We start from the raw sequence: 15,394 nt of genomic DNA on the forward strand, positions 1-15,394 counted from the left end.
ATGCTCAGTCTCTCTTTGTCCCAGTTTTCTTATTAGTATCCTGAGAATCACATCAGTTCCTTCTCATATAATAGAGGATTAAATGAGAAAACACTTAAAAAAAAACAAAAAACACTTGGACTGGGACCTGGGAATATACCTGCTGAAAAAATAAGAAGAGCTAGAGAGATTTAGGGTAACAGCTTTGTTGGTTTATTCAGAGAAATAAAATTTTGAAAAAATGCAAATCCTCTCATTATTAATATTTACCTTTTTTTGGCCAGTAGCATAACTCAATGAATCCAATTAAGAAGCAGTGATTCCTGTGGAGGAAAGCTGATGTCAGCATCTAGTCTCAGCTGAGCACCAACTTGTCACCCTGGTCACATTCTCTCACTTCACCTCTGAGAGTTCCTCACCAGTATTTTTTCAGGTTACAACACAGATATCTCATTTGTTAAGATTCTACTAAGGGCTTATTACACAGCATTCAACTTGGAGATGCTCAGTAGATGCTGCTGGAGAAAATCTTCCATGTTTGTTATTTGCTTATTGAGGAGGAGTGAACACAAGTGAGAGAAATAAAATTTTCAGAATTCAAAAATTTTCTTAGCATGTTCTTTGGTACAGATTTCAATTTCAGGTATTTATGTAAAAAATTAAATTAACATGACTACAGGTAATATTTTTTAAAAAGAGAAAATTTTGTACTCAAAAACTGTGTTGTTGAGACAAGTTATTTTAACAATGTGTGATAATGGTGAGTTACTGTGAATAAACACACTATATGATTTATCGACTTGTAATTTTATTTATACAATTAGTAAAACTTCAGACATTTTCAATGGGTGACATTCTCTCTATGTAAATTAAGTATGTCAGGTGAAGATATGTGTTAACTTGTAAAGAGAGCTAAAATTAGATTTTGGCTCTGCAGTGGAAGCTTCCCAAATAATGTAGAGGTCATCCGGGATAAGCAAGAAGTTTCTGAAAACTGAGGTGTCATATGAGCTGGACAATTGCCTAGAACTTGCCTGAGCCCTAAGATTGGATAAAAGAAGGAGAGATGATTAAAAACTTAGTCATCAGAGAACATATGGCATGTTTGCTTAAATTTTGTTTTTAAAAAAGAGAGGACAGGGAAATGTAGATGAAGCCAAAGGTGCAGCTTTTCATTCTGTATTGTCAGAGGTACTGAGCACAATCTGCTTCGTAATTTAATTTTAAATTCTTAATATAAAATTAGAACTATGGTTATCAGATGTTCAATATAAACAACAGGATTGAAAGCTTTCTCTTGGAGCCAATAACATGTTTCTTTAACTTCTTCCATGTAGTTTTTTTGTTTGTTTGTTTGTTTTTTAGCTGAGCCATCCTGCTACCTCTTGGCAGCTCAGCGGCTGCTCAGCGGCTGCTCAGCGGCTGCTCAGCGGCTGCTCAGCTGGGGCTGGACTCGAACCGCTGTTGCTCAGAGCTCAAGCTCTTGAGTGAGCTCTTAACCAACTGAGCCACTCGGCCGGCCCCTCCATGTAGTTCTAATAGAATACACAAGTAGAAATAATTTCATTTCTTCATTAGTTACAAAGTGAGCAAAACCAATCCATTCTTTTCTGATAGTTTTTTTTTTTCTAAAATATCTGTACCTATAAAAAGTTGCCTCAAATTTTGGTTACTACTTAACTTAGCAGTTTTTTCCCCCACAAATAAATGTCATAGAGGTGTGACTTTCAATCAGAACATCTCATGCATAATATTTAACTTGAGCAATTAAATTTTTTCCTTTGATAATCACACAACATTACTCTGGAAGTGTCAAGGTGAGGGGGGCATAATAAGAGGCTAAATATTGTCCTGAATTAATTTGTTTTCTTTTTGTCCAATTAATTCTAGAGTAAGAAGGATGGTCTATTAGCATTTTAAAGATACACTTAATAATATAATAACAATTATTATTTTAGCAATAAGAACAGGTAAAAACATTATGTTTCCCATGCGTTAGGCACAGCACATTCTTTACATGTATTATTTCAGTGAATTCCTACAATAGTGTGATGAGTTATATATCCTTGATATCCACATGGTACAGATGAAGCTACCAAAAAAGAAAGTTTCAAATAACTTGCCAAAGTTTACACAACAACAAGATATTAACAACTGGCAAATAATTAAAAATGTCTTCATCAACTGCTTCCTCTTCCTGGCATGCAATGAGGTAATATTATGAAATTATGTGAATATCATCCACCATCTCCACTGCTTTTTGAAGACAAAACATTCTATAGATTTTTACATCTATGTATCATGAATAAATGGTATTTTCCATGTGCAGCCTTATATAAATCACTTAGCACTGCAGAACTTGCTAGAACATATCACAATTTAAATATTAAAATGAGTGAACACAAAGGAATGGCATGAAATAAAGTTGTGTAAGTTATTTTAATATGCTCGTAAATGTTTTAAGAACATGATAAATTGCATATAATTTTTTCATATTTTGCTTATGGTTTATATTAGTAAACCAAATTTAAATTATTTGAACTATATGAAATGCCAAATTTATTTGATACGCTAATGTATCCAGTTAATTGATTAGTTTGTAACTTGAAGGGGACATCATGAAAATGTTTTATTTTATTCAGTTTTTAGACACATTTGCATTGACCTCTCTGATGGCCACCTTGGCCAAATCTCAGACAGTTCGCACAGTTTCTGGTCACTACCAAATAGTTGTTTTGTTTTTTTTTGTTTGTTTTAAGTCCCCATTTCAGGTACCAGAAGACTTTGAATTCACAGCCCGTGTAAGGTTCTGTCTCTCACCCTGTCCTGCCTTCACTGCTGCTTTTGGACCTTCATAGGGCTGGAGAGAGGTCGCAGGGCTGGTGCTTTCATAATTTCACAGCCAGAGTTGTGTGATGACAGGCATCCGACTATCCAACTGCTGGCCCTCTATCCTGAGGCTGGCTTGGGGCATCTGCAGACATTCTAAGCACTTGAGGTTCCTATTGAGCCTTTGCCTGTGTGACATATTATTTAGATGACTGATTTCAGCTCCCTCTCAGCTCCTACCTTCTGTGCAAAATTTCCACAGCTGCAGTCACTTAACCCATGGGGGACTCATGAAGCTTTGCCTGTCACAGGCTAGGAACTGCATCATGCCCAGCGGCGGCCCTCTCTGTCCCTGACCTTCCAGCCCAATCAGTCAGCCCCACATCCTCAGAGCTCTAGGAGTAAAAGGCCGCAACACATCCTAATAGGTCCCGATCTACTTTGTGATTGAGGTGCTACTCTCCCCTCCTCCAGGAAATCACAATGCCTCTCAATAGATAAAAGACAGATATAGATAGATGATAGATAGACAGACAGATAGAATAGACAGACATAATTAGAAATGTAGAAAGTCACATATTCCTTTCCTCCATTTAACTCTTAGATTAGTCTCCCAGCCTTTAATGGATGTGATATTTAATGCCCCTTCATATCATATAGAAGAGCATGAAGCTGACCTTGTAGGTTCTGAGTGGCCTGTCGCTTAATAATTCCTTGCCCACTTAGGGTTGACATTCTAATAAGGGATAAAGACAATAAAAAGTGAAATATATATAATATAATAATTCCAGGTGGCTAAGTGATTTAATAAAGAGCGAGGCAGGGCAAGAGGCACAGTGGGGGACAGTGATCAGCTAGGCTTTTCTGAGAAAACCGGATGATCATAGACATGAATAAAATGAGGGATTGAACAATAGGAAGTTTTGGAGGAAGATAATTTAAGCCCTACAAGATGACATTGGAAGAGTTAAGAGGCTGCAGACATAAGCAGGGACAGGATCATATATGTCTTTATGGGTCAGGTCAGGACACTGAGTTATATTTCAAATGTGCTGTGAACCTCTTGGGATCAATCAGTGCAAGAATAAAAAGGAGTCTGCGTTTTCCCGCAGAATGACGTCAGCCATCAGAATCATGCTGCTCAACTGCCCCCTTAGGTTTTTCACGTACAAACGTTTATGCTGCTTGTTTCACTTCCTCTTCGTAGCTGTCATGTGATGTAGGGGGATCGGGCCTCATTTCACAGATTACAGACTCAGAAACAGAAAGATTAGGCAGGTTGACAAAATTCACACTGTTCCTTAGGTAAAAGTGAACTAATTGAAACTCAGATCTGTGAGGCTCAAGGACGTGCCCTGAGTGAACAACGATTATTGCTAACTTTTTCTGATTCTTATAAAGGATGAAATTTTTTCCTGTTTCAACCATGAGTTATTTAAACCTTACGTATAACCCCATGAGTTAAGTACTTCAGGTATTAATGTGAAGCTGTGCTATTTTCATATATATCTGCATTGATTGAGCCTTTTTTAGATTTACAAAAAATGAGATTGTAATGCCATGTCTTTAGCTTAGGATACAGCTGTGTTCTTGCAACACCCATGTGACTGGAAAAAGATTAAAATGGTTATTGAAATATCACCAAGTATAATATCTAGGATACTGTAACTCCTCTAGTAAAATTGCATAGCATTTTATGATATAGTTTAAAAGGACACTGTTCAGCCTAGCTGATACGCAGCAAGTTATGCTCTTCTGTGGTGTATCCTATGATTGACAATCTTATCATTAACTAAACCAGTATTTTAACACATCTGCTGAATGCCACTGGACACAAACATTAAACACTGTTGATGCATATACTGCACCAACATGCATTTTTATAAGGTGTGCATCCAAATTGAAAAGTTATGTATACGGTTTTCATCCATGACAGAAACTTCTGCATCCCCAGGGCACCCTATCTATTTATTTTTTAAATCTATTTTCCATGAATTGCTACATCTTTTGTTTATCATACTTTCTAGTCTTTCAGCCAAGACTGCCTCGCATTATCTTTAAAACTCAGGGAAAAATTCTTCATGGTATAATTAATAAAAACTTCCCTAACTATACTGTTTCAACTTTTACATTAATATGATAGAAATATAAATGTTCTCTCAACTCATACATTTCAATTTTGCTTTACAATTTTGCTCACTCTTTTTAAATTTTCTTTTGTTTCGTATTCTTACTCTTCCTTAAGTAAATGTGATATGAATATGAATGTGAATACATACGGATTTACTACAGCTGAGGTCCTCTTATCTACTTTTAATGTCTTTCTAAACTGCTGCTTTTCACCTCTGATTTTCTTAGGCTTTTCTTAAATTATGATATCTGTGTCACCAAATTAATGGTACCTGATTGATACTGGCGAAAAACCTCTCTTCTGTTACATGATATGGAGGTTTACATGTGAAAGTACAGAACAAAAATATTGTAGCCATTCAACTACTCTAACTTTAGCTCAAAATTATTCAAAATATTGATTTAAACATATATGGCCAATTTGGTTCAGCTTAGTTTCACATGCTATTAAAAAAAATGAACATATAAACCGATTATTAGGACATTGTATTCACTGCTATCTTTCTGTTCAAACTATGAATTTTGAACCCCACCTGGATTTGAATAGAATAATAAGGATCATTCTTAAAAAGTTGGTTAAAATTAAAGTGTTTTATCTTATTATCTAATATTACCATAAAGCTTTATGTCTGGCAGCTTATCATTCTTCCTTCATAATGTTATAATAAAAGTAACTACTGTACCTAATTTCATATTCCATAATAAAAAAGATAGTGAAGAATAAGTCATATTCTAAGCCCTTAATAAAAAAGAAATGCTGAGAATTTTTTCATGTTTTATCCTATGCATGGTAAGACTCAGTGCAATTGGTCATAATATTTAGAATGGATATCAATTCAAGTTCCAATCTAGTACTCCTTCCATTTACCTCTATCATTTTTAGTAGCAATAAAATTTACTTTTTTTTACACTTTCCATCATTTTCATAAAGTTTAAATTTAATGATGAATAAATGTTGACATGTATTCTGTCATTGTCTTGTGACATCAAAAAGATATATTTTGGTTACATATGAAAACAATTTATGAAAAACTAAACATATTTTATGCAAAGCTGTAATATCAAAAAATAATACAATATACTATATATTAGATTAATTACCATATACCAATTATCTGTCTAAATTTGAAATTGGTTTTAAAGTGTGGTCTTGACGAAGATTTCAAAACATCAAACTCGAATGAATTATAGAGTCCTAGCAAGAAACTTGCTTACTCATGTAAACTAAATAGTTTTTTCAAGTTTTATGTAATTACCCAGATTCTCCTGGGTGTTTATCTCTATAGTATCAGGAATTTAACACATAAACACTGCACTCTTACTTGGTAAGATTTAATAAAGGTACAAATGAAATAATATTAAAATACTCTAGGTTCAGTGCCTTTCTCACATTAAACATTCACAAACTTTGAGACTCTGCATTGGATGGTGCTGAAGAAAATGCTAGAAGAATTATGTCAGAGGAACGCTCGAGTTGGCTTGCACTGGCCTCCACAAGCTGATTGTCAGCGTCTCTTTCCACATCTGCCTTCAGTGACAACATGTGGGTGGCTTGAAATAACCACAGGGTATTTACTTCAAGGATATTAGAAAACACTATATATATCAGGTCATTGTTTTTTTTTTTTTCTTTCCCCCAAGAACTGGGGCATGCAATGCTTTACCAAGAGACTACCAGTCCGCCCCACACCACATTAGCATTTTTACAATTTTAATTTACAAGCCCTAATTATTTGGCCGCATAGCAGAACCAAACATGCATGCTAATCTTTTAAAGCGAGGTCCCAGTTCATTCAGGTAATCATAATTTTCATCCTGATCGGAGGCTGCCGATCCTAAGGAGCTCAAGGATCCAGCTAACGACCCTGTTCCCTCATAAGCATAGGTCTGGAGGGAATCAAAAGGAGGGGCACAAGGATCGGTGTCAGCTTCCTCCAGCTTTTCCAGAATGAATTTCCGGAATATGGCGCTGTCTGGGCCAACCTGCAGAGACTGCCTGTACAGGCTCCGGATCTCCGCCGTGGCGCTTCTCCGGGACTTCCTCGCCCGCATGACGGCGCTGCTCCTCAGCTCTGCGATGTCGAAGGCCTCCGTGTCTTCCTCTCCGCCCCCTTCATCGTCATATCTGAATATATTCTCTCTGAAATCCTCACCTTTCTCAGGAAACAGGGACTGTTTTCTTCGGTATTTCAGACCTAAGATCAGAAAAATAAACCCTGACAAAGGAAGCATTCCAGAATATTAACACTAATATAATATAACATAGTTAATTATAATATAATATAATAATAATATAATATAATATATAATATACATAATAGAATATAATATATATTAAGTATTGTATTATTTATAATAAACTTTACAACCCTTGCTTCTGTTACATGCTCAAAACATAAGCTTAAATTTTATGATTCCAAGACAAAAAGATATATTTGCTGTTGAAAACTTACAGCAGGGGCTTGCAGAATCATATAGGAAAGTATAACCGTCATTCTGGACGATTTAGAGTAGTAAAATATCATGAAAACACAGTGCAATGTTTTTGATGATCCATTTAAAACTTAGAATTTCATTTTTTTTTCTTATCAATTGGAAATAGAATAAAGGAGAATAAGGGAAAATGTTCCAATCTATACGGGTTTGTCAATTTTGTAATCAACGATGCAGTTTATTAGAAGTTAAGCATAATGGACCAGTTTGATGGTTCCCATTGAGGGAATTTTGTGGCATGGGTATTTTCTAAGTTATATTTATTAACTACATAGTGTGTACCAGGCATTTTTCTAAAAGCTTTACATTTATTCATAGGTTTAGTTATGTTATCCATGTGTTATTATTATTCCCTATTGAAGATGCAGAAACTGAACACAGCTGTTAAATATCCTGCCCAAATTCACACAGCGAGGAAACGGAAAGCTGCCATTCAAAATCAGATAGTTGGTTCAGAATCTGTGCGCTGTGAAAACACATCCTTTTCAGAAATTCCAAACTATCAAGTTTCTAATCGTAACATTTGTATGTCCACAGTCAATATTTACTAATAAGGTAATTTTAACAAGTAGAAGCAGAACAATTTCAGAACATCTATTTTTATTTTAAAGAAAATCTGTGTGTGTGCGCACGCATGTGTGTGTCTGCGTGTGTATGTGTATGTGTGTGTGTGTGTGTGTGTGTGTGTGTGTGAAGGATAGTTAATTCTTACTCAATCTTGGACCTTATGAGGCTGTTCAGAAATTTATATACAGGACTTGAACCAAAATTGAAGCAATGTCATTAATATTATCATAAAGATAAATATACTAGGCAATAATTTATATAAAACTTACATTTAAAATACTGAGACAGCACTCTTGAATTAAATAAAGTCATCACATTTACATTCAGATACTTACTCTAAAATTCATCTGAGATATGTGGTTGAAATAGAAAGGAATCTAATAAATAAATTCTAAATCTGTGAATTGGAGAGAATACTCATAAAACTTTCAAAAACACTGCTGATTGTTGGTTCACCCCACTTCTCCCCCTCTAAATATTATGCATGCTGCTATAACGGAATTAACTATTCTCTATATTTTTCATGTTATTTTCAATCAACGAAGATATATTCAGTTCAGCACTACTTACCAAATATTATCACAATGCATATCAGCATGGCAATTATGACCTTTGTCCTGAATCCCGTGGAAAGCATAAAATCCTTATTCCCGCAGGTCTGTGTACTGCCATCGTCATCACAGTCACAGACCTGGATGCTTAGGGTGTTTGTACTTGTAAGTGATGGGATTCCATTGTCAGCAATTAAGACAGATATGTAGAACACAGGCTCTTCTTGAAGGCTAAAACCAGTTCTATTAGTCAAAATTACAGCTGTGTTATCTAAAACAAAAATCCACATGCATCATTTTTTCAACAAGATAAAATAAAATCAAACCAGACAAATGTACTACAGGCAATAGTATAAATATCCAAATAACTTTTTTCAGTGCAATTTCTTCTGCTTCAGTGCTGTGTTTTCCTGTTTTTTTTGTTTTGTTTTGTTTTTTTATTTTTGTTTTTTGGTATTTCTGTCCCCCAAAATATTTCTGCAGAAATCAAACAAACTTTAGAAAACACAAACTATAAAATGCAAACAAATAGAAGTTCTTCAAAATATATGCCTGCTTAAGACAATTCCCAAATCATCATCTTTTTAAAACAAACTCTTCATCTTGCTCTTGAAGCCTATAAAACTCTTTTAACATTAGTTACTAGACATATTGGGGAGTTTACATTTTTTTCAATGTATAGTTTACTTATATAACCACAAACATTGAACCTGGTCAATTATTTTCTTTGTTTCAGTAAAATTATTTTGCATCAGTACCTTATTTTTATATTAACATAAATAAATCTAAGCTACATCTTATTTCTTATATTGATATTTGAGTGTTTATCCTGAGTCTATCTGAGTTTCCTTCACTGGGGAATTGGACAAGGACAAAGAGGACATAATATGTCTGCATTTATTCTCCCAGCAAAAATCTCCCCTAGAACAAAATTTAATATGGTTGTCATGAAAGGTGGCTGCAGGTATTTGGTTACAGATGCTTGAGTAATAAGCCCAGTGGTGATTCATATCTCAGGGATATGAAGAAAATTAAAGCAGAAATCCATGTGATGATAAAATATTTTACTGAAGTGAAAGAAGAAAGAACAGAGTGGCTTTCTGAAAAATCAGTCCACTTCTATATGGAAGGAATATCAATTCTCTCTCCATATGAAATCCTTTACAACATTTTGTCCTTAGATTTATATAATCATTTCATTTTGAAGGAAAAAATATAAAATATCAATTTTATATGTTGATAGCTATAACTAATGACTCCAAGTATCTTTGAATCAATTGTGCTAACATGATTACAAGTTAAGTATATATCACTTTCCTCCCAGACATAGACTGGAGTTTGAGTTCCATGACAAAAAAGGAAACATTGTTCCAAAGCTGCAATTATATTTTAGGGTCATTTAGATTTTACAAAGACTTCTAGCCACTGATTACTTGAAAAGGGTTTCTAACTTAAAGCCATCCAGTAGAAAATGGGGCTAGTGTTTTCACAGTTTGACTTTGGGTTTTGTTTTTCATTTCCATTTCTTGCTCTATATCTCAACAGTATCATGTTATAGTAACAATATAAAATGCAATGCTGTAAGACCCCTTCAAATCAAGTATGATTCCAGGAGAACGGATCAAAAGCCATCATGAGTCAATGGAAATACCTTGATTATCTATGATTGTAAAACTCGAGTTCTTTGAGTCTTCCACAGATAAATTAAAGTAAAAATGGTGATCTTCTATGGATTCATCTCTATCCACTGCACTTATGGTCTGAATTATCTGGAACAAAGAAACAGAAATAGGTTTTTATCTTTGATTCGGGAAAAAGATCACTGTTGTTATTATCATTACCACTATTAGCTTTTTTTTTTTTAATTACAATTGCTTTACCAAAATCTTTATGGGCACCACAGAGGGTAACTATCAAACTATGCACATATTTTCCCACGTTAAAAATATCTTTACTTGCCCCTTTCAAAAGAGTGTTTTGATATTACATAATAAATAGATTTTTGTTGATGGACCAAATGGTTTCTTCGAGTCCTCAAAGCACTGCTGTTATATCAAGACTCACTCCCATCCCCCTGCCTAGAATTCTGCCTTCTTTCCTTCTCCTGTGCTTATCTGAACGTCAGACATTACGATTTGCTGACATTGTACATTTATTGCTTATATTGGGAGCATAACTGTGGTACAGTTATTGTGTTACTGAAGTATTTGCTAAAGTAATGAGTCTTTAAGTTCATTTAAGGAAATAATACATTTAAAGCTTAGGGGCAATGTACTTGATTTCCTTCGATACAAAGATTATAGGAAAAGTGTCCCACATCAGATAAATTCCTCTCTCTATCTTTGATCATAGAAAAAGTGAAGCAATGCAGTTATGAACAAATCAGTTCTCCATTATTTTCTTTCAAGACATGAATGTGTCTGTCAGTCAAGAGTTCATTATTATCAAAAAAGAGATGCGCTGTCAAGATCACATAGTGAGAGGATGATTAATTCTGGAAATTAAAGTAAATTGATTATACAAGTTATTGTTTTGAATTTTCTATAATTAAAGTGCTTTTAACAGTGTGTCAAACAAAAATATCCTTAGTTGCAAGATGAAAGACCTAAAATTTGTAATGTTGTACTTCAAAGAATAGATATTTCTCTCCATGCATAACGAGCCCGTGAAACTCATGCAATTTACACATTATTGCTCTATTTCTATTTATCTTTCTCTTCATAACATTTCTAATTAAATCATAATCATATAGTGTTAATTAAGTAATCTAATAAGAGAAAACATATTTTCATTCAATCCACGCCAACAATAATAAATGTGCATTGCCTCAGGGTAACACTTTTATTCTTCTTAGTCTAAAACTTTGTGTAGCCAGGGTGAAGGGACAGGTTTAAAAGTCTGAGTCCTAGCTTTGCCTCTTACTTGTATTCTAAGCTTAAAAAATGGAGATACTAATCCTTAATTTTTAGGATTCATTTTTAGGGTTATATGTATTAGCTGGCCAAAGTGCTTGTTGACAGTACTTGTCTACTATGCAGTTTCTTCATGAAAATATTGTTGTGTTGAATTTTCATAGGAGAGTTTATTGAATAATCACAACGAAGGCATATTTTTTCAATTGAGATTGATAGCAAATTGCAAAAAAATTCATATTTATCTCTTTGGTAGATGCAGTCTTGGTTTTTAGAAAAGGAATCGTTTTACCTTGCTACCAGACTTTCTGTTTTAAACACATACATCTGACTAAATGTTGAAAATGTATCCCTTTCATGTATGAAGGCTTAAGAACACTGAAGGAATTTTACTTTGTGTGTGTGTGTGTGTGTGTGTGTGTGTGTGTGTGTGTATATATATATATTTAAATGCTTTTAATAAATTAAACTACCCTACACATATGTATAAGGAAACTGAATATGTATAGGTTTCAATAAACATACCACCACTTAGATTTGCTTTGTAAATTGGGGTTCCATCTGTTTTACTGGGTTCCACCACTTTACAAAACTAGGGAACCACTGATGTATGTAATAGAATCATTTTTTAAAAGTACAAATAGTATTTAACTATAAAGATAATCAAGGAAAGAAATATCATCATCTTTCTTTATCAATAACTTTGTACTGACTTTTTTCCTATAAAAAGAGGCACACGTGAGCCAGCTTACTAAAATATCCTCCCCAGATTAATCACCCTGATTTAAAAAACCAGTCACATTCATTTCTCCACCAACTAGAGCTATGGACTCTGTTAAACATGTAATTTTTTTCATAGCTAGTCAAAAAGGCAACTGTTAATATGCTGATTTGGAGCAAACACCACATTTGAATCTGTTTCCTTACATGAATAGGAGATTTCAATAAATCTATTTCCAGGATTAGTGGAGGAATACATTTTTGATAAGGTTATAAACTATAAATTGAAAAATAAACTTGAAATCAATACATAGGCATTGAGTATTGACATAAATTATCATTTCCTTGAAATGTGATTAATAAACAATTTCCCTCAATACAAAAATGATAAGCAAAAAGTGGGAGTTGTAATAAACAAATATAAGGAAAGAAATTAATTTTAAATCTCACCTAAATTGCTTGCTAATCTAGTTATTCTAGGTATTTGAACCTTGTATCAAGATGTACATGCAAATTCTCTCTCACTGTGAAGAAATTATTGTCAACATGTGTAAACAAGACTATCACTTTTTATACCACTCCACAGAGAAAATCATCCCATATGAGGCCTGTTTTCACAAAACTGAATTATGGGATTCAAAAAGGTTGTCAACATCTGTTCGAAAGATCAAAGTACTAATTAATAAAATAAAAGAATTAGAGCCAACAAGAAAATCTAATCCTTCATCTCTTGTTCTCTTTCTTTGTTTAGCAAGTTATTAGAAAAAACTCATGACTTCCTGATATTTTGATCCTGGAACAGAGGCAGATATACTCTAAGTTTCCTAAAAAAGCTTTTCATAAAATTATATAAGATGTATGTAAACGTCATAGACATTGTACTGTTTTCCCATTAACTTGTACAAATCTACCTGTATTTAGCTAAAAATCGCACTTTCTCAGATTTTTATCTCAATAAGCATTTTCTTTTCTTTTGTTAAATTCATTTAAAAAACATATTTTATAAAAATGCATATGAATAAAAAGATTAAATTATAAAAAATATCTAATTAATAGCCCAAATGTATCCATTTAACAAATATTTCATTGGCACTTAGAACATGCCACGCCATCTCAGGCCCTCGGTAGCCGGCGGTGCTTGGGGCCAGCAGTGTCTCTGTCACTACTGCTTACATTCTAGTGGGGTAGAAAGACAAGCAGAACTGCAAACTTAAGGAGTATTGAGAAGGTGCAGTACTTAAAGTCCAGAACAAAAGCATATAATAAAATACATAAAGTACATAACAATTAAAATAAACTTTGCGGGGGGGGGGGCAGACGATGTGGCATCTAACCTGAAATTAGAAGCTGATACCACAGGGGTGAGAAGTGACTAGATCATGACTTTCTAAGAGGGCACATTACAGGATATGGACTTTTTACTGAGGGCCACTCACAAATTCTCAGTTGGGAAAGACATGATCATCATCATTTTATTTTTATTTAGGATTGCCACGATCCCAAATCAATGGGAAAGATGTGCATTTTAGAATGCTCATTCTGAGAACATTCTCAGTGTGGGTTGAAATAGAGAATCTCGCTAGCAAGTTCTTTCCATGATCCAGGGAGCAAAATGGTTGGCAATCAAACCTCCCTGAAGGAAGATACAAAAAGACAACAATCACAGTTATAGGATATAAGTTATTTTAAATGAGAAATTATATGGAAATTACTGAAGCATTTACATCAACTGAAGATGGTACAGCATGGTCTTAGGTGGAAATACTACTGATTCCCAGGTCCCAGAATTTCCCAAGGATTTGCTGATGTCATCAAAATAAGGTCTTTTCACCATTTCTGACCATTCTTCAGACCATTGTCCCACCACTGAAAATTGAATGCCGTGGTAACTGCCTACAGGTCCACAGGCTTACCTAAGAAAAGCTCGTTGATAAACAACTATGGTATATCCCCTTCTTGTCGGCTGGGGAGATCGGATAAAGCAATGTTTGATTTTGCAGAAACATCCCTTAGCAGAACTCAGGTTCACTCTAGAAGAGATGTTAGGTCCCTGCTAGCTTGGAAAGAGTTAGGATAGAGTAAGACTGGCAGATTACAGAGATATTTCGGAGCTGGAATCAACAGAACTTAATGACTGATTGGATATGGAGAATCAAAGACTGGGATGCATCATGGATGCTGTCCACACGTCTTCCTTGCACCACTTGGTGAGCTATAGTAATTTTGCTGGGGATACTGAAAAAAAAAATAGCAGGCTTGGGAGCAAATCCAGTATAACCATAGGGTTCATGAGTAAAAATGTTCTCTAGTTAGTTGGACGTATTGCCTTAAATAGGAGAAAGAAATGGCATAAAGGTCTAGAAGTCATTTGAATATGAACTTTGAGACATAGAGGTGGATGGTAGCAGGGTGTGAGTTTGAAAAAAATAAAATAAAAAGCACAAGACGTAAGAGAGAAAGAAGGGTGAGAAGAAAACCAGGGATTGCAATTGGGATCATGGACATTTTGGCAAGAGAATATTTTTACATGGAAACAATATGAATGTCTTTACATTAGGCCAAATAATGAAAGAATCTAAAAATCACCAATATTATGCCGTAATTCTGGAAAAAGATTTGGTCTCAGTCAAGATAATAGAATTCATTAACTTGAAAAATGATAACTATTTCCACCAAACAGGAAAGGCAAATTGCTGTAATGTCAGCTTATTTATCATATTCGTATTTTGCAAACCACTGAAAACCTCTCCCCTCATCTCTTCTCTTCTCACCCTATCATTTACACATTAAGAATAAAAACACTAAAACTTCTGCTTACGCACATAGATCATTAAGGAAATCTCTGGTTTCCTCCAGAATACAGTGCAAGTGTTCTGGCATTTTATTTTCCACAATGAAGGTATTATCTGTCTGGAGCAAATAGATATAGGACACCTTTTAACTTGTCATTTTGTCCAGCTGTTTGAGCTCATGGCAAATGAGACAAGAATAATATTCATGGTAACAGAAAATATATAAAATATTTCCTTAAGGATACATGCAAAAATCATATCCTCTGTATATATTGTTTCAAATAAACATTAACATGAATCTCATCTTCTAAAAACTTTAATTGTAACAGGACTTAACATGAGATCTAGCCTCTTAACAAATTTTTAAGTATACAATTCAGCATTGTTAACTATAAGTCCAATATTGTACAGCAGAGCTATA

General features: G+C 34.3%; 1 protein-coding gene across 2 annotated transcripts in view; it reads right to left on the reverse strand.

Moving 5' to 3' along the window:
- Window positions 1-5,958: 5,958 nt before the first annotated feature.
- The window catches only part of CDH19 (cadherin 19), a 58,463-nt gene continuing 49,027 nt past the window's right edge, over window positions 5,959-15,394 (reverse strand). Inside the window, exons 10-12 of one of the 2 annotated variants that reach the window (XM_019625893.1) lie at window positions 10,201-10,318; window positions 8,569-8,820; window positions 5,959-7,133 (exon numbers count right to left, since the gene is read on the reverse strand). In XM_019625893.1, coding sequence (XP_019481438.1) covers window positions 6,664-7,133; window positions 8,569-8,820; window positions 10,201-10,318 — 840 coding nt within the window. In that variant the 3' untranslated portion in view covers window positions 5,959-6,663. Of the gene's footprint in view, window positions 7,155-8,568; window positions 8,821-10,200; window positions 10,319-15,394 lie in introns of both variants that reach the window. The other variant, XM_019625892.1, reaches the window with a different exon arrangement.

This window comes from Hipposideros armiger, unplaced genomic scaffold (assembly GCF_001890085.2).
Source record: "Hipposideros armiger isolate ML-2016 unplaced genomic scaffold, ASM189008v1 scaffold_642, whole genome shotgun sequence".
NCBI classification, from domain to species: Eukaryota; Metazoa; Chordata; class Mammalia; order Chiroptera; family Hipposideridae; genus Hipposideros; species Hipposideros armiger.